Raw genomic sequence first — 20180 nt, forward strand, 5'->3', positions numbered from 1 at the left:
GTAGACAGGATTCCCATAGCATTTATGCGGAAAAAAGGCTTGAAAAGGGCTCGTTTTTTCGCAAATGGCACGGCGGTGCTTCTGTCACTGTGAGACCTAAGCTATTTTTACGTATCCTCACCTTGTAACCTTACTTATGTATCGATTTTTTATATCGCATATTGTAGTGGCTGTCAATCACCGCATTAAAATTAATTATCTCGATTCGTTTAATTATTCGAATGAATGAATTATTGCCAAATTGGTCCATTAAACCAAGTTCTTTCGAATTTTGGCCTAAATTTAACCCCCTCCACCGAGCCACCCGTGTCATCCCCACCACAAATCTGATTTATTTTCATGGACGTGAAATGTTTCCTTTCATGGTGGGCGTTGAAAATTTATTGGTACAAAACATAAATTACTTAACGAGATTTGTTGATATGCCCCATGCGGTCGAAAAGTCACAAATGCGAATTATTTGAGGAAATAGGGGAAATCGTATGTGATGGATCGGTCCATTTTTAGGTCAGGGTGGGGGGACTGCTTTGATCGCCGATCCGTCGTTCGTAAGAACAAGGGACAAGAAAAAAGGAGCATCGTAAAATGTAAAAGATGGCGGCATAGTGATACCTATCTTGTTGCAAATTTGCAATTACCTGTTTATAAACAATGCTCGCACGCGTTATTTTCGTCGAAAATGTGTTTATTGGGGCCGGCTGAGATGTGAGCGAGGGCGACGTGAGTGTTATAAGGTCCGAAATGGTCATTGTTTTGAGTAAATTGCGAATTTGCTAGAGGTTATGTTTGGATTTGAGAATGAGATTTTCTTTCATTTGTTTCAGGTACAAAGGGGTGTTGCCGCCTAGACCGTCAGCGACAAGTGTTTGCCAAACTAAAAGTGTTTATTGTGTAGTTTTCACGAGTCCGCGACGGGTTTAGTGCGGTCTCCAGTGCTTTTCCCCATCATGATGCTCCTCTGGCCATTCTTCAAATAATGTTCTCTCGGTTCACGAAAAACTATATCTTCAACACTGAGATAATGGCCCTGTTCGAGTTTGGCTAGTATCTAGACCTACATATGAACGATATTATGAGGACCATGAAAATGGTGATCTTAACCCCTAAGATGGTTCTACATTCCAGGTGTAAATATTTTGTATAATGTACTTAAAACCAGTGATATAACTTTCCAAGACTATTGAGTGTTGTGAAAAATGTCTCAAACCCCTAATAAGTCTCTACAGAAGATGTGCAAGTCTCCGAAGAATAACAGTTTTCAAATCAAGCAAGAAAAAATTGATTACGAGAACATGAGCACAAACTGCACAGTTGTTGGCTCCAACAACCTCAGTCTTGTGAAGAAGCCTAATGTGGTGGTGCCTAATGTCTCTCCAGCCTACTCAAATCCTAGTCCCAGCTATCCACAATCTCCATACTCGTCACCAGTCAGTTTGAAATCTCCTTCACCAAGCTTGAAACCCCCTACTCCACAGCCCAATTTCCCTGTCATGCAAATTATCCATAATAATCTGATTACAAGGCCTATACACACATCACAGCCACAAAACATCATTAAGTTAAAACCACACTTGAACATTTTGCCAAAACCTAGTGCTAGCCCACAGCCATCACCAAAACCAAGTGTGAGGTAAGTTTCACTCTCATGATGTCTTGCTATATAAGGTTACTGATATGTTTAGTGCTGCTTTATATCTCAATAAGTATTCATGATATTCAATATCAGAATCATGAGGACTTCTTAAATACTCTTGCTCAGTCAAAATCCAAAGTAATATAAATATGAAACTGTTATCAGACTTATCAAGTGTCCTGCAGAAAAATGTAATTGCTCAAGTTTTGTTTATACTTAGCAAGTGGCAATTCAGTTATATTTTCAAAATTTTATATTTAATATTCCAATAATTATTTCATTAATTTGTAATGCTAGAGTAGAGATCTATTTCCAATACTAATTGGTTTTTAGTCCACAAATTGTGATTCCGGCTCCAAATCAGCAGGCCGCCGCTGCCACAGCCACAATAATGCCAACAGCCCAACCATTGCTCCTTAACCAGATGCCTATGTTGGCTGCTCCGGGAGTTCAGTTTATATTGAGACCTCAGGCTCCAATGGCAACCACTGGTGCTAAGCTGCAGGTAGAGATCATTTTGTCTTTACATTTATTTGTTGGATGAGACCTGATTCTCCACACCTCTAGTAAATTTGCCAGTAAGATAATTTCAGTCAAAATAAAAAAATTGACCAATTCTCTGCTCTGATTTTATAATGTCTATGAACATTGTCTTGCTGAATAAGTCACCATTAGTTTGAAGAACTTGGTCTAAGTGATAGAAAATAAATACTCTGATTACTTTACTAACAAGTGAGTTTCCATAGAAATTATGAGGTAATAGACATTGGTTATCTTATTTCTTAGTATTTATGGGAGTTATCTTCCAGGCAAACTTGCCAGAATTTTGATTTATTCACCTTAAAAAAAATTAAATTGGAGACGATTCTGCATTAAATTTTACTATGTTTGTTATTAGACATCTTCTCAAGCACATCAATCATTGATCCTTCAACCAGCCTGTGCAACACAGCAGTTGCTTCAATTAAGTGCCCCTCCCAGGTCACAACCAATGGTTCGAGTTTTAGCAGCCAATGGGGTTCAGTTGGCACCAACTTCTACCACCTATGTGACCACTCAGGTTAATATGTGTACCTAATAAGTTTATATCTTAAAAAGTAATAATTGTAGGTGTCCAATCAGCCAATCAATGCAACACAACATCAACAAACTATTATCAGTAGTACTCAACAGCAGCAACAACAGCAACACATTCAAATCCAACAACATGTTATCAAGAAGAAACCAAAAGTTAAGAAGAAAAGACTGGATTTAGCCAATATTATGAAGTTGTCAGGTAATTAGTATTCTTTGTAGCAGTAGTTCATTAAGTTACTATCAATAATAAGATGGTGCTGAGATACAAGGTATTAAAAATTTTAATTCAATTAAACTTTTTTATTGTGCGCCACTGGCAGCGTTTTTTGTTTTGTTTTTGTTTTACGACGACAAAAGTTTGGTGTTTTTATGATTGTTTTACGACCAGAATTGCGTCAGTCTCATCAAGGCTAAAGTTATAAGGGAAGAGTATTAGGTAGGGATTTTTGGTTTTGGGAATTGTATGTTAACAGTTATCCTTTCTGGTAGGAATTGGTGACGAAGACGACATTCAGTTCGAAAGTGATACGTCTCAAAGTGAAAGTGAACACAATTCAATGTCCACAACGCCACAGCCTCCGACTCAACCTCAACCCGTTGCCACGGGTAACGTTCATTCTTCGATGGCCTTTGTGCAGGCTGAACCGAAAAAGAATATTTCGAATATCCACATCTCGGCATTGCCTCAGCAAACTATAAATGCACCCAGTCCTGTGGTTCAGGTAGGAATATCTTGAAACATTTATAATTTATTACTTCTACACTTTGGTGGTTGATATTACCAGGTCTTGAATCAGAACTTTCAAAGCGGAATGATCTCGAATGGGAACTCTCAAGCTTCAACGGCCGCTCATGCCGGCGGAGGTTTACCATTCAATTCTACTTTTATCACCCCTAATTTTACCATTAACAATGGTTTGATGCTTCAAAGGAGCGGAGGATTTAAACTTACTGTTGGCGAAGATGGAAGGCTGGTATTGCAACATGATCCCACGTTAAACCAAGACTTGCAAAGTCAGCTGATATTGCAAAGTTTATTGGGTTTAAATGGGGGATTAGTATTACAACCATCTATGGACCAGCAAACTGTGCAGCAAACTGTGCAAACTATTCAGCAACAGTCAGTTCAAACTATTCAGCAACAGACTGTGCAAAGTCAGACTATACAGACTGTGCAGCAGCAAACTGTCCAGCCGCAAGTGCAACATATACAAGTAACGTCATGTTTAGTGGAATTTTATTGTGTCTTTGATCAAAATATTTTCAGTCAATACAACCACAAATACAACAACAAACAGTGCAACAGACCATTCAGCATCAGACCGTGAATGCACTTCAACAGCCTATGCAAATAGTTCAGCCACAACCAATCCACAGTATTCACTCGCAGGTCCCACCCAGCGTCCACGGTATATCACAATCTCAAGTGCACAATCTTCAGTCTCAAATACAAAGTTTGCTGCAGCAGCAAAATGTGCAAATGCACCAAAACGTACCGCAAAACGTGAGCATTACAAAACTCTCATTTGACTCGACATTTACATAATTATTACAGACTCTTCAGAATCTGACACAAAACGTGCAGAACCTTGCCCAAAGTTCCGTACAAAACCTGGTGGCGCAAAACCTCGCCCAAAGTTCCGTTCAAAACGTTGTCGCTCAAAATGTGGCTCAGAACGTAGCTCAAAACATGGCGACACAAAGTTCAGTAGTGCAGCAAAACTTGAGTCAGAGCGCGTCCGTGCAGAATGTAGTGGCTCAAAATATGACACAGACTGCTGCCGTTCAGAATGTGGTTGCTCAAAATGTAACTCAGGTCAGTTCAAATGCCCTTCGTCAAGGATTTGTTTGTTGAATTCAATGTTTAGGGTGTTCAAAACGTGCAGTCTGTACAGGCGCAGCCCATGCAGACTTCAGTTCACAGCGTGCAGGGATTCCAGCAGGCGCACACTCAAACCACTCAACCAATTTTAAAGGTAAATTTTTAATAACATTGAAATCGTGAGATAAAACATCAAACATCTAAAGTTCTTGTTTGATTGGTTTAAAATAAATTTTTTGCTGAATATATTTAGGAATCGGTCACCGATGTGACTAAAATCTTTGGTGGAATATTCGCATTGTCAAAAATAAAATGGACTTGGGCGACGCTTTTTCGGTCAATTTTTGAACTTTGTCAATTGACGTAGTCAATCTTTGCTATAAACAAAAAAATTTTGAATAATTTGGGAAAATGAGAACCAGAAAGTGATGGTTCGCACTGGCACTTAAAATTGGTGTGACAGGTGTGGATTTGATACGCGCCCTAGATCAATTTCAAAACGGCGGGTGCGTCGCCGTCAAATACAGTATGCGATTTCCGAACGAATTCCTGTATGTCGTGACGTCCCACTTGATATAGTATGAAGGATTATGTTGTCCATTATTGCGAAATGTTGCCAGACCTTTGTTTTGTTTAAATCATTGCACATTTGAAATATATTTCACTCCATTAGGTGCAACCCTTTCAAAAGAGCCAACCACCAGTGCAAACTGTGCAGCCGATTCAACATCAGTCCCATCAGCACCACAACATGACAGACAATCAGTCAAACCAGCAAAATAATCCCACTTCGTACGTTGTCAATTTGACACCTGAACAATTGGAGCAACTTAAACGGTAATACATTTGATTTTAGTTAAATGAAAATAAAGTAAAATGAAATTTATTTGTCGGTCAGAAATGGACAAGTCACTGTCAACGGACAAACGATATTTATGCAGCGTCCTAACAAGGAGCAGAGCGAGAAGAAACTGAGTCCAAAAATGAAACCCGTAAAGAAAATGAACGAGGTAACGTCAATTAAATATTATTATAGATTTAAAGGTGATAACTTTGAATTTTAGATCAACAAGATTCAGGGCGTGAAATCTCTGCTTCAAGACGGCATTCAAGTGAGTGAGAACATTATGCGCGACAGGAAACCGTTGCTTTCCACCCTCGAACAGATAAAATCTCCGCCCCCGCCGAAGTCTGTAAATAGTCCGTCCCCACAAGGCGCGAAACCGCATATGCTTCCGCATAACCACGTTCAGCCCATAACGCAAAATCATAAGAGCCATCAGCTCCAAGCAATGGTGCAACCATCCATACAAAATCAAGTTAAATTGGTAAGTGCCGAAAAGTGTAAGTTCTTGAAAATTTCCGTAAACGCTTCCTGAAATTCTCTTTTTAAATACAATTCGTGGAACGTTTTCAATACTCTTTTTGTGAATACATGGTATAACATTTAACCTAGAAAATCGAAATATCTCGAATACTAGGCATCCTATAAAGAAATGTTGTATCAAACTTTAATCACTCTGAGAGGGAAATGTATTGATGCTAAAGTTGATTTCCCTCCATCCTCTGTACGGGCTGGGTTATTTTTGAATTTCAAATAACGACTGTAATTTTTTTTAGATTCGGATAATACGGCTAAAAATAAGAAAAAATTGTCTGAAATATTTTTTCGATTCATGTTAGAAAACACTGTAATTAACAAAAATCAATTTTTCTTGTATTTATGATTTACTGAAAGGTTTGATGATATCTGCTTTAGAATTAATGGAAACACGAATTTTTGTATGGCTTTTATTTAAAGTAAATGTTCAAAATGATGTCCCCGAACTTCAATGCACTTATTTATCTATGTTTTAAAGAACTCTTCACATCTATAAAGTGTGTCGTCTAAAATATTGGCACAAGCGTTTATAATTCACAGAATCATATCCTCATGCGTCGTTGGTACTTCTTTATAAATCAGATCTTTGAGATATCGGTACAAAAAGAAATCCGGTGAAGTAAGATCTGGAGATCTAGCAGGCCAATTCATTGGACCAGATCTGTTCATCCATCGATCGTTAAAATTATGATTAAGAACTTCTCGTGCAATCGCAGAGTAGTAAGTTGGACAACCGTCATGTTGAAACTATCATACATGTTCTGATGCACTTGTAGGTTTAAGTCTTGGAATAATATGGGCAGTTCATTTTCCAAAATATTCCGGTATATTTCACTATTCAAGTTGCCTTCAATTATATGGGAACCGATAAGTTTACTGCCAATGATTGCACATCATACGTTGACAGTCCAAGGACGCCGGTGTTCAACTGGTTGAAGCCAATGCGGAATTTCAACATTCCAGTAATACATATTATGCCCATTATCTGTATCATGATTTGTAAACTGTGACTCGTGAGAGAATAGTACACAACGAAAAAAAAATTTGGATTTCGTTTTATTTGTCCAGATGCCCACTCACAAAAGTCTAAACGATTTTGAAAATCTTCCTCATGGAATTCTTGATGTAAAGAAATATGATAAGGATGAAATTTGTGCATTCTCAGCATTCTCCATACACTTATATGAGAAATTCCTGATAATCTTGATATTTCTCTTGTGCTCATTATGAGATTAAAAGCCACAGCACCTAGGATTGCAATTTGATTGTTTTCTCCACACATAGTAGCTGGGTGAATTCTTTTCTTCTGGTTTACAGTTCTTTCGTTAATATATTTTTTAATCGCACTATAGAAAGAAGTTCAGGATTATGAACTTTCAGAAAAACGCCAAGCGTAGAGATTGTCAGCATTATCTAAATGCTTACCAACTTCTTCATACACCAACACCATTTCGATTTTTTTTTCTTCGGTCAAATACACCATCGTGAAGCAGTATTAACAACAGAATGTTTAAAAGTAGATGTTTTATTTGTTTACGTTATTGTTTATCATATTTTATTACCATACATTTTTTTTAAAGTGGAGGTTGTCGTTTAAGATATGAATTGAATTTCGCTAATTACAGTATTTTCTAGCTTGAATCGAAAAAAGTTTTCGACTAATTTTTCTTATTTTTAATCGTATTATCCGAATCTAAAAAAATTGAGGTTGCCGTTTGAAATTAAAAAGTTAATTCCCACCCCACCCACACGGGGGGGGAAAGAATAAACTTTAGCATCAATATATTTCCCCCTCAGAGTAATGAAAGTTTGATACTAAACATTTCTTTATAGGATGTCTAGTATTCGAGATATTTCGATATTCTAGGTTAAATGTTACACAATAAATAACACATGTTTTATATCAATTATTGAGCCCAAAAAGCAAATTTTAGTAAATAATGTTAATTTGTTAGTCTTCTAACAATTTCAATGCAAAAACCGCAAAAAATCCAAAGAATTTGTCGTTGCTTATGCGAGAAATACAAGGGTCCTTTGAAAAGAAGGATGTATCCTGGGATCTCGCAAGAGTTCGAATCCGACCTTCTAAGACGGCGCTTTTCAAAAACCTAAAACAAATAAAAGAAAAGAGATAGAAAACCCAACTCTATCCTTATTGCTCCCACAATAAATGGAAAAATCTCCCCATATCGCCAATTATCTCTAATTTAACTGATTTAGTATCTAATGCAATTTCCGAAATCCACGTCCAGTGCATTCTTATCTTTGATACCCTGTATTTTTAGTCGTTCGATAACTTTATTCAAGTTTACCTTTTATATGGTAACAAATATAAACAATCTGTATGTTCAGAGAAACGGACTAACGACCGTTTGGCCTTTTTGCCCTTATGACAAAAACACTTAAATCTGTTCATAAATAATCACTCATAAAATACAAACAAAAAAAATTAAAAAGTACGTTTGGATATGTTCTAATAGAGTAATTGAAGGGAGAAGGAAACGGGATTATCTTGTTTATCTTGTAACGCAAAGACGATTCAGAATGGTCTAGTTGTGACGATCGTCTTTTCTTCTTGCCTGAATTTGTCGTTGTCTTCCAGTTATTATTGTCATGTGTGTGCGTTCGTATAGCAATTGGTTGCTCTTTGCAATCAGTTTTAGTGCGTTCTGTTATGTTGATTGTTTAGATTTATTTGTTGCATTTGCCCGCAGGATGTGTCCGTACTCTAACAATGATTTGCAGATCGACTTTTTGATTGTTTTTATATTCATTACTTTATTGTTGTACGTAAACGATTGAATTAGTGGTCCCTGAGAAAAAGAAAACATTTTTTAAAACTATTATATGAATGAAGACGCTTTAAAATAACACCTTGTATATATTAATGCTTTGAAAAATCGAAATCCCATTTGCTACCCTTAAATTTCTTTGAGCTTAAAAAATCTGTGGTTAGCGGACTAGCTTCCTTTTTTGGGGCACCCTGTATATTATAATTGTAAATAGGAAAGGCAGAGGAGCCCACTTTCGTCACCTAAACAACAAAAGGTCAGTCCTACGATACATTCCCTGCAAGATTCTAACGGCGGCAGCGTGAATCATGACGTAGATAAGCTGTTGGGACAAATTCTAGAAGAGACGAACGTCGTTCACGGTGGAACCACTCAAAATAACAACGTTGAGAGGCAAACGCAACAGGTACAAGTGTCGCCTACAGTTTTGTTTCGATTTTGCACTTGCAATGTTACAGAGAATCACGACGATCCAACTAACACCCCAGAAGCAACAGGCCTTGAAAACCATCCAGCTGCAAATACAAGCGTTGTCGGCACGGCTGCAGCCGGGCGATGCAGAGGTTCATAACACGTTAAAGGTGTTGTTCGCCGAGCAACAGAAGATTTTGGCTTCTGGAAAGCTTCTGCCTCCTGACAAGGTAATATTGTGTGGTGGTCTCTCATAGTTTTAAATAACTGCTTTCTCGTTAGTATTTGTGACTTAAATTTTGTTCCGTTGCAGGTATACTATTTGAACAACCAACTCACCATAGTGAATCCGTCCAGTTTAAACATGCCGTCTCCGTCGGGTTCGGTGAAGAGCGAGCCACCCAGTCCTGGCTTAAGCACGAGCCATCAAAATGTGACGAGAAGCTCTAGCGTGGACTCCTCGGCGACGACCACTCAAGTAAGTTTCTGTTTCTTTGTTTATCATATATTAATCAATTTTTTTGAAGTTGAATACCAGCATAATTGATTTAGATTGTGCACCTTGGAGACGACTTCACGGTGTTGTTTCTTTAGAATCTACTAGGATTTTCTTGTATTCAATTTTTAATAAATTATGACATCTGATTCTGGGGTTCCTTCAGAGGGGCTATGAATGGATTTTATTAAAAATTGATTAATTTCATTGTATAGAATCCTTCGGAATCTTAAATGTTTTGAGTGTACCTTCTTTGTATTTTCTGAACTTAGCGATGTTTGTCAAGAAACCTTCTGCAGTGCTCTACAAATTATGAAAATTATGTGAGAGATATGATTATGATTACCACATGTGGAAGAGGTTTGATTTCTCCTCAACAGAAGCTTTATATTTCGGAGGGGCGCATGCTGTTGTCGTATAATAAAAGCATATCAGTGGCTACTACTACCTTTTGACATTACCTTGTAGCTTTACACTATTTTTTGGCAATAAACATTGATGTTATTTAATATAATCTAAGTCAAGCAGTATATGATAGAAGGAATAACGCGTAAACTATAATGGAACAATTCATTTAAGGAATTTGAGATTAAAATAATTAAAAGTGCGTCACTATTATCCTCGGAGACTCGAGATTATTGATATAACTCTCATTGCGATAAGATAACGGCGTTGCCCACTTTGTGCTTTTTTCTCCATTTGTTACTATCTCTGCTTACTGCCAATAATAATGTTTACTTTGATGCCTAAATATAACGATTGATTCGAGACCAATAAAACGGCAAGATGCACCAAAACGTGTACCGATTTAATTACGTATTTGATTGTTATTGTCAGCTCTGTTGCACGTTTAGACTAGATTGTTTTGGATGTTTCCGTAATGTAAGCCTTAATGATTATAATTTTCGGTACTTGACTTTATACTTCTACATTGTTTACTTGTTTTCTAACGAACTTCGTTCTTTCAGTCTGTCACCAGTGCGTCGCACGCATCTCCAAGAATATCCGTGTCGGTGGCCACGTCCACCGGGGATTTGTCGACTCACTCCACGGTGCACCACCATCCGGTTTCTTCGCATCATGGACACCAACACCACGGTAGTACGGCGGGACATCAGGGACTGACGCAGCAGCCCCACGTTGTCGTTAGCCACGCCAATCATACGATAAACCATCAACGCTTAAATGCGATCGGGCAGGTAAGCTATTGCTATCTTTTGTTAAATTATTGCACATGCTTTCTTTGAGTAGGGCTCGCAGCTGCCAACGCTCTTTCCCAAACAGTTACACTCTCCTCAATTGCCGTCACCCAAATTGCACTCGCCCCAAGTCGGATCTCCGCAGTTATCGTCACCCCAACAGCATCAACTGCCAAATATTGGTACACAACAGAGCGTCAATGCGGGTGGAATTCACCTTCATTTACCGCATGCACCACACGCGCAGGTGGTTCATTCTCAGGTAATACCAGACTTAGGTAGCAAAATTATAACTCTTGAATTAATTTACAATTTTAGATACAAAATTCTAGCAATCAAAAAAGAAAATTATGAAATTTGTTGTTGTTCTTCTACGCTTTCGCATCTTTTAGTCTGTACTTACAACCATTATAATGTTAATAATGTTTCTAATGAGTTTATGACGTTTAAAGGATATATTTTTTCGAATGTGAAATGTTTGATACATTATTGAAATATGAAATTTTTAGATCTCAAAACCTAAGCAACCGAGCCCGCCCGCATCTCAGGCAAAACTTCAGCATTCCTCAGGCCAACCGCTAGTGTTTCCACAGCAACAAAGTTTCCAACAGCAGCTGCAGCCGACTGTCAAACAGCAAACTGCATCGCAGCAGCAAGTGCCATTGGCCAAAAAGGCGCATTTGTAAGTTCGACTTTATACCTCGCTTTCTGTAGTTCATAGTATTTTTTTATAGAATCGAGTCTCAGCTGCTTTTAGATCAGCAGGAGGCGTCTAAGCCGGACGTTCATCGGCCGTTTAGGCACAAACAGGACGCATGCGCTCGCCTTATTCGATACCATTGTTTCGATCAACCGGTGCTCTCTAGACAGGATTTGGACAAGGCGGACGAAATATTTGAGTTGACAGCGCGACATTTCATCGCCAAATACGATAAAATGACGGATAAGTACAAGTACTTGCTTATGAAAGAAAGCATGGTAAGTAACAAGGATTTAAACATCTAACTTATTCGTTGATTCGACTGTGATCTGAGGCTAAACTTAGGACTGGAATGTTCCCAGAGAAATGGAAAGAAATTCTAGAATTTATTAAAGGTGCCATTATTTTTTATAGAGACAAGTCCAAACATCAGAATTAATGATGTTGGATCGCATGTTTCTGGCCGACGAGCAGCAGTCCCTGGTCAAGCTGCGCCAAAATTTCGAATCGAATTTGATGAGTTTAACAGTGGAGACGCCTCCGCCGCCCCCCGCTCCGAACATAGTGCAAGAACAGATGCATCCACAGGTGACTGATCAGGATCCGATTACCGAGGAATATGATGAGTGGGCCTGCATACAAAGAGAGCTGGGCTGTCTGCCGGACAACACTAAGGAAACGAACAGCCACCACCATCCTTCTAACAACCATCACCACCAACAGCATAACAATTTGAAACGGACCTCGAGCAGCGATTCGCGCCTGGAAACGCTGAAGAGGTTTCGAGTGGATAAACACAGCAAAAGGCACGACGCGAGCGGAACTAACAGTGGCGTGAATTTGACGTCAACGCCCAGCCAAAGCTGTGGCTATGAGTCGTCGAAAAAGTGCGGTTACGAATCGAACACCTCCTCGCAAAACAATAGCAGCTACGGCAGCTGTAAAGAGGAGGAGTCGGAGAACAACAGCCTCGATGAGCAGGTGCAGAGCGCCATCAACAGTATTCTTAATTTGCAACAGTCGCAACTACACCAGCAGAGTGGTCTCGATTTGGACAGTATACTGTCATGACGTCGTGTCGTATAGGTCAGTATAGTTTAGATTTATCGGCGACCTAAGGAAACTCACAGTAAGGTGTCACATGGAAATCATTCATAGCGATCGTTATGTCCGTAAAAAAAAGAGTGTAGGGGGGTACCATACCGAGAACACCATTGATTAAGTTTAGAAAAATCGTAGCTTTCAGATTTTGGTTGTGAAGAAATAAAGGTATAATAAATTACAACTCTGTATGAGATAGATAAACTGCAAATAGTCATATTTTTTGTAGATACAATTTTTCCACAATAGATCAATGGAGTTCTCGATAAGACACTTATATAAACTCACTCATCTATGCATTTTGGTTTGAGCAAAAATCTATTATTTTATTTTTAAAAATCGTTCAGAAGCGGTGGATGATCAATTTTAACATATTATAAAGGTTTGATTCATTCCTTCAGCAAAGTATGAACCGAACCAAACTCCCTCTTGAACGATGGATGGCGGATTTGCGTTTAAAGGCAGCTGTTGGTACTAAAACTGATTTCAATTTGCGCGCTACTACCGTACGTACGAGTTACGTTTTTCGTAAATTTGTGATATTTTTTAGTGGCATTGTCACACGGTTAGCATTATTTATTTTATTTATTTTCTATTATTAGTTTTTACGTGAAAATTGTGCCTTTGTTATATTTTATACAAATCGAAAAGTTCTGTGTTTTGGCACTTTCGTTTTAAAGCCTCATTATGATAACCGTAGATTTTTATTTATATTTGGAGTTCGCTGCTTATTTTCTATTTTCACAATCGGCGAGAATAATTCTTATTTGCATAAGAGCCGTTTAAACCTCGTGCGTTTAATAAAAATCGACCTCAGCGCTGGAAATGTATCTCTTATTTGCTGAAATAGAAATAGAAACTTGAACTTGTCTTAAACGTGTACTTGCACTTCCAAGGCTAATTAGAGGTCGTTCTAAATTGAACGTACGTTACCTTCTAGAAGGATACAAAATTAAAATTATTATACTTTGTATTATGGTTTAAATATTGATTTTAGCGTGATTTTTTGTTAATGAAAAGACTACCATTTTTCTGTTTTTCTCAGAAGTTTCTATTTCATTGATGATCCATATAAGAAACGCATGTGGCAATAGTGTTAATTTGATTTCATTTAGTTTGAAAGAATAATTGATTATTGTAGAAGCCGTGAATATAAGAACATAGAATTGTGACGAAATGTAGCAATACGTGTATAAATCTAAATTCGTTATTTTTAGCGAAAAACTTAACATCCGACCGATTTCCGTTCTTCGAAACGAATCTCGTAAGTTCATCAAGACATGGCCAGTACTTTAGATTTATGTATTCGTATGTAAGTGAAATTTGCCATATTATTTTAGCTAGAAATGATATCTGTGACCCATCAAAATTATGTTATAAATTGAAAACGGTCGGAACTGTTCAGTACTGTTTTGCAAACAACAGTAGACTAAAGAGTTTTTCTTCAAAATTGTGAATAATTTTGTTCTGTAATGTCAGTGAGTGCGGGGAAGTTTTTCTTAAATGTGTTGGCCTAATTCAGGTGAAAACCGCTTGTGGCGTGATTTTTAATTTCAGCTGTGTTCAAATCTAACCATCTACATTAATAGCAATTGTAAATATACCAGTTGTAGTTTTCCTGTATAAAGTTAGATTCTATTGTAAATAATTTCTTAATTTATGTTGTACTTAGAAGTTATTTTTATTTCTTAAGTTTCTTTTTTTTATTATTAAGACTGATCTTTATGAAATTTTGGTTCCTAAAGAAGGGAAGTATTTCAAAATAAAAGTGATTGTTAAACATGTCGCTTTGATTTCCTATATTCTCAAAAAAATTCATAGGTACTTTATCATCAGTCTTTAGGGTAATCCGAATACGTGATACTTAAAACTGCACAACAATAAAACTTTGATAAAACTCTATTATGTTCAAAACTACACATAAAAGTTCTGGAGTCAACCACTATTTTAAAGAACATTAGTTGAAAAATAACAATAAGTATCACATTAAGTTGGTAACTAAAACAATCCTTCACACACTATTATTAGAATATGAATACTAAATCGTTTTAATCAACCACTAAGTAACTTTGACAACCCACTTGTATGTTCCAAAAGGTTGGTATCATGGTTTATCCTCATTGGAAGTTTGGTTTCGACGCTCCGAGGCGGAACTATAAATAATCACAATTAAAGCGTATACAGGGCGGTCAGTCTTATAATGCCCACCTTAGGAATATCAGAAGAATCATTTACACTCGCAGCAAGAAAGGCACACATTTATTGAAACGCATCTGATCGACCTTGTAAATCGTTGCTAGCCATGATCAATGGTGAACTTTTTCTTATGAATACCAAATTGGAATTTTACTGTATCATGTAATGTACAGCAAAATGTAACACAGGCAAAACAAAGGAAAACTAATTATTAGAATTTTTTTAAATTCATTAGTTAATCGTGTAAAATTCAAATTTGACATGTATATGAAAAAAGTAGACAATTTGTGTAGAAAATCTAAATAATTTAGAAAATATCAAATCCTAGTTTTATCAAAATTAGATTGGTAGTGTTCCTGATGTTTTTTAATTAACACTTTTTCGATTTTTTTTAGATAGTTTAGTAACCCTTTCAATATGAATTTATAATGAGCATTAGAATACACGACTTTTCTTCAATTTCACCGACCTTTTAACCCTTACCTTTTCGGGTATTCCCTACTGTGCGTATTATAAAAGTGATCACCCTGTACAAGAAAATGTAAAATTATACACATATTATATATGTATAATTAGACTATGAAACCTTTCACAGTCGGTCAAAGTACAATTGAAAATATTTTCCAGGCCTGGTACAATAAACGCAACGAATCAGTAGAGAAAATCACCCTAGTAATATGTCCAATTTATAAATTTATTTAAGTTGCACTAAATCTGTTTTCAAAAAGTACCAGATTTTCCTTCTAAAGTATGGTATAATCTGTTATTACACGCACCTCTGGTGGGAATGAGAGTATTTTTTATTGAAAAATATGTGTCCCTTGTAAGACGTTTCCCAGTTACTTAATCACCGTTTCAATTAAGTTAGAGAAACAGAGAAGATCGGATCGTCTCTTACCTTATTGCCTTGGATAATCTCCACTGTAGTTGTGCCCGAAAAATCAGGAAGTGATTCTATTAGACCACAACTTATGTGCCCGGAAAATATTTTAAATTGCATACTATGTATAATCAGAGCACTTTTCCAAAATCCTTCCACATCATTGTGGTAATGATAAAGTAATTCATTAAATTAAACATCCACTTTAGATCTAACATTTTGAAAAATGCTCTTCATCAATATAAATAGTGGATTAATGACTTACTTTCAGATCAGTAAGCTAGTAAACGTATGTTTGTTTTAATAGATCGGATGATTGCATGCTGTGGAAGAACGGTTCGGTTAGTAAATTATGAGAAATGTTTCACCAATAGATATTAAAAAGCCATTCCTTTAAGAAAACAACTAGACACAATACTAAGCATACAAATTATTAGCATAAAATCCCAAAACCACGTACCCCTGTTGCGGATGTTATTATTCAAGTTTATGCTCTTACATCACTGAAAGAGAAAATCACACACAAATAAAGCAAAGTCCATTAAAATACAGTTCGAATTCATAACGCAGATACTTGCCTGGAATAACTAATCGGATACACCCCGAGATTAGACTCAGCGGTCTCGTCAGCTATGTAGGTGTTCACAAAGTCGTACTTTAACAACCAAGTATTTCCCATTGAGATACTCATGTGGATCACAAGGTAGATGCAGAAGAAGATATAGCATATCCCCAGGATAGATATGATTGTCAAGGACAACCAATGCAAGTCAAATTCAAATACTGTAGTGATCACCGTATAGATGTTTATGCAGATCACTAATAGGCTGAGAAGGGTGGACATAACTTTGTTACCCCTAAAAAAATTTCCGATTAAGATAATGGTTGATATAATGTGTATGTTATGATCTACACTATATTTAGAAAGAACTTTTTTCAATTTTATTATATTTTATAACTTTTTGATTTAGAATTTTCAATGAATATTTATCATAAATAGTACCTGTTAACAGTAAGGTACCTTGAGTTTTGTAAGAAACTACCATGTTATTGTGGTAAAATGTGTCAAAATGTTGTAGGTGTGCTATACTTACAGTTCGTTAGTAAATTCTCCCATAATTTGAGGATTGCTGGTGAACGCGATAGTGGGAATTGCCGCAAATGGCAACTGAATGCTCATTACAGCGTTCAAAATATCGTTCAAGCTCGTTAAGTCGTCGATGGTACTGAAAAAGGCGAGCAAAAACGTTGGCACTATAGCGATGGTTCGGGTAAACAGTACTCTCTTCCAGCGAGCCCATTGCAGGTTTAAGAATCCTTCCATGGCGAATTGGCCAGCATATGTACCTAAAATGGATAGTTCAAATTTACTTTGGTACTCTCTTTTATTGTCTAAACTATTAGAAATACCAGTCATGGTAGAACTTTGGCCAGCAGCTAAAATGCCAACGGCCCACACATACAACGCAATCACTCCGTAGGTGCACCCCAAGAAGATACCCCCCTTGTAGAGATCAGCATTCACGTATTTGTCAGCATCCGGGCCAGTGTCGGGAAAGACCGATGCGTTGATTGATGGATAATTCAGACACTCTTGATGCTATAAATTATGAATGAAAATAAAGTTCTGATTTACTCGTCAACTACTCACAACTTGGGCATTAGTTTTTTGGTAAAGACCATGGGCGAATACTGCAACGACAAACACGTTGATTACGAAGCTGACGAAAAGGGCTACGCAAGCCTCGACGAAAAAATACAAATTGGCATCTCGCACCTTTTCTTTATTATTTCTGTCGATTTCCCTCGATTTCACTAAAGCCGAATGCAGGTACAAATTGTGAGGCATGATCACAGCACCTAAACGCAAAAGACTTGCCAATAACGAATCAGGTATGAATATTAATTATAATTCATTTTCCAATATGATATAAAATCATCTATTTTTAATAATTAGGATTAAAAACATATCGATAAACACAGATAAACAAGAACTATAATTTGTAATAACATCAAAAAACAAGCGAAGAAAAATTGGAGCGAGATATGTACAAAAATATTTAGAGACAATCTTACCGATGATCCCGACGGCTTGTATGAGAGCCCTGCTATCGCAACCACTACACCATGGGATAAACATGCCTTCTAAAACGCCAAGAGCGTTGGGCTTTGACGTAACGTACTCATACCCAAAGGTAACACCCATGACTGTAATTAGGAGGCCAAAGAAAGACTCCAACTTTCGAAGGCCATACTTGTCGAAAAGAAGAAAAGTGAAAGTGTCGATTATTGTTATGAGAACGCCCCCATATATGGGAATTCTGCACAAAAAAACATAGTTATATTCTTTAAGGACATACTCGTCTAATTCTAAGACCTTGTTCCTGACAGTAAATAAATCGCAATAGCTGTCCCTATCACTTCCTGCATGTCAGATCCTATAATGGCTATTTCTATCATCAGCCATAATAGCAGTCTAGGAATTTTCTTGTATTTTCGATAACACATTTCTGCTAGATGCAACCCTGTGACGACCCCTTTGAAAAACAACACGTTACTTTTTACATTTCTATTTGGCTGCAATGTGAACTTGGGATAATTCAAATGCCTCAAGCTATTTACATATTCACAACAGTGCAAGATTCCATTGTTTGAAAATGTCACTAAGGATATTTTCTAACAGAAACAATCAATGCCTTTTTTATTTGTAATTTGTATAAGTTAAGATGAGCAAGTAAGTAACTTGAATAGCAACTGATCTCCTCTCATGAATATTCCATTTATGTATGTACTTTTTATTTGCATAGCAGTAAGTCATTTATACTTCAAGATAGATTAATAATCCCATGGCTTACCATTGTGCAAATAATAAAAATAAGGTTGTAATACCTAATCTTGCAGATAATCTTTGCATAAGTAACCCTAAAATAGTAGCTGACAGTAGCATCCAAAGTAACTTGTACTGAGCTACAGTCCCTGATTGTAGGTCACTTTCAATATTTCCAGGATCCAAATATGCTATAGACATAAGAAAACCAGGTCCTGTGAATGCCCATAGCTTCTTGAAACTAAAGTGGTTCTGAAGAAACAAAACAAAGGTTTTCATCAAAATACACATGTTTTGTTGTGCATACACATACACACACAGGTAAACATGATTAATTTAGATTGAAATTATTATTAATTGACTGAGTATAATAATTACATGAGCCGTTTCAGGTATTTGAATCCTTTCGTCCTGGAAATAAGTTTGTTGTAATCCAGATAAAAGTGTGCTTTCACCAGGCATATTTGCAACAGGTTCACTTAAATCTGGGGTACTCTGGCAGTACTGTGAGTTAACATTTCCTTCTCTCGTGAGACTATACAAACGTCGTGGCATCTGAAATTGAGTAAAATTCCATAAAATTTTAGAATTTCATTTTGCAATTTCCCATATGTTGGATTATAGAAAAATTTGTCAAGAAACAATAACTTGCTAAGTATGCTTATTTCTATAAGGTTTTCTTTTGTGCAGGCTAAACTGTTTGCACATTGAAGCATTACATTTGAATGATAAAACTTTTGTGAAATTTGCTGTTTTCTTTTACTATTGTTGCAAAATTGGGCAACTCTCAACACAAATCTGTTTTTACCAATTCATTCAATTGTGATAATACTTATAGCTAGTTATTAAAAATGGTCTTTACTATATGAAGTTTATATACTAACCAGGACTAACCTCACCAGTTATGACACCCTTGTCTGATTAGTCTGAAAGAGTTGTAGTAAAAAATGATATGATGATCACAAGAGATAGTAGTCAAACATTTATAATAGGCAGCAATCAAAAATAGTTAGACAATCAAGTGCTAGGGTAAGAAGTGACAATGAAACGCATTTCACACTGATCATGTAGTCCAGTAAAGTTCTTGGTAAAGTTAGTCATAATGTAAAAACCAATATTTTACTTACCACAATAACTAAGTAGTCTTATTTATGACTAAATCTATTAAACAAAGAACAAATGAACTATTTTCTATCTATTGAGATGGTTTAAAGAATTCTTAATTTTAATTTCCTCTTAATTCCTTAGAAACATATCCTTCACTACAAAAATTCAATTTCGTGACGTTTTACACGTATGTATACAATGAAGAAACAGCCTAATTTATAAGAAATTTTTATAAAATAAAATCAACTTCATGATAAAGTAGATTACAAACTAATATTTATACAGGAACTTGATTTGGATCAAATCACAGGTTTAGATCTTTCTATTTTGATTCTTAAAGATTGTCATGTTTGACTTTGACACAAACTGATAACGAACTGTGAGTAAACCAGATTTAAATCTAGCTCACTCCAACTTATTACGAATTAGGGTAAAAAGTGATATAGAGGTCCACTCCGTGTCCTGTCCTATCGAACCGGGTGATTTTAAAGTATGGACCTCTACTTCAGGGGCGTATTTCATACATTAATACAAGATTCAAATTAAAATACTTTTTTC

At 36.5% G+C, this 20180-nt stretch overlaps 2 protein-coding genes across 3 annotated transcripts; one reads left to right on the top strand and one right to left on the bottom strand.

Moving 5' to 3' along the window:
- Window positions 1–355: 355 nt before the first annotated feature.
- On the top strand, window positions 356–14394 carry LOC136416489 (uncharacterized). Of its 2 annotated transcripts, none has more exons than XM_066401685.1 (21): window positions 356–734; window positions 825–1630; window positions 1967–2138; window positions 2532–2693; window positions 2744–2909; window positions 3200–3432; window positions 3496–3924; window positions 3978–4214; window positions 4266–4526; window positions 4579–4686; window positions 5206–5369; window positions 5431–5542; window positions 5597–5860; window positions 8920–9111; window positions 9164–9346; window positions 9430–9594; window positions 10581–10811; window positions 10864–11073; window positions 11321–11493; window positions 11546–11789; window positions 11926–14394. In XM_066401685.1, the coding sequence occupies exons 2-21, from the start codon at window positions 1197–1199 to the stop codon at window positions 12580–12582; spliced, it is 4797 nt and encodes a 1598-aa protein (XP_066257782.1). In that variant the 5' UTR covers window positions 356–734; window positions 825–1196; the 3' UTR covers window positions 12583–14394. The 2 variants fall into 2 exon arrangements, with proteins under 2 accessions (XP_066257782.1, XP_066257783.1); XM_066401686.1 differs by having other exon boundaries at window positions 4266–4517.
- A 91-nt stretch (window positions 14395–14485) lies between these two features.
- LOC136416490 (protein Malvolio-like) lies at window positions 14486–19864 on the bottom strand. Its single transcript, XM_066401687.1, has 10 exons — window positions 19643–19864; window positions 18894–19070; window positions 18578–18767; window positions 18066–18225; window positions 17765–18009; window positions 17340–17548; window positions 17099–17288; window positions 16783–17035; window positions 16267–16545; window positions 14486–14765 (listed from the first exon to the last, which is right to left on the bottom strand). The coding sequence occupies exons 2-10, from the start codon at window positions 19068–19070 to the stop codon at window positions 14717–14719; spliced, it is 1752 nt and encodes a 583-aa protein (XP_066257784.1). The 5' UTR covers window positions 19643–19864; the 3' UTR covers window positions 14486–14716.
- Window positions 19865–20180: the final 316 nt, after the last annotated feature.

The sequence above is a fragment of the Euwallacea similis genome, chromosome 23 (assembly GCF_039881205.1).
Source record: "Euwallacea similis isolate ESF13 chromosome 23, ESF131.1, whole genome shotgun sequence".
Taxonomy (NCBI): Eukaryota; Metazoa; Arthropoda; class Insecta; order Coleoptera; family Curculionidae; genus Euwallacea; species Euwallacea similis.

Excerpts from the sequence above, each read along its gene's own strand:
- LOC136416489 (XM_066401685.1), top strand. The coding sequence starts at position 1,197 with ATGTCTCAAACCCCTAATAAGTCTCTACAGAAGATGTGCAAGTCTCCG. Across the intron at positions 3,433-3,495 it reads CACCCAGTCCTGTGGTTCAG|GTCTTGAATCAGAACTTTCA; the intron begins GTAGGAATATCT and ends TGATATTACCAG. Across the intron at positions 10,812-10,863 it reads GCTTAAATGCGATCGGGCAG|GGCTCGCAGCTGCCAACGCT; the intron begins GTAAGCTATTGC and ends TTCTTTGAGTAG.
- LOC136416490 (XM_066401687.1), bottom strand. The coding sequence starts at position 19,070 with ATGCCACGACGTTTGTATAGTCTCACGAGAGAAGGAAATGTTAACTCA. Across the intron at positions 17,289-17,339 it reads AAAAAACTAATGCCCAAGTT|CATCAAGAGTGTCTGAATTA; the intron begins GTGAGTAGTTGA and ends CATAATTTATAG. Across the intron at positions 16,546-16,782 it reads GGAGAATTTACTAACGAACT|GGGTAACAAAGTTATGTCCA; the intron begins GTAAGTATAGCA and ends AAATTTTTTTAG.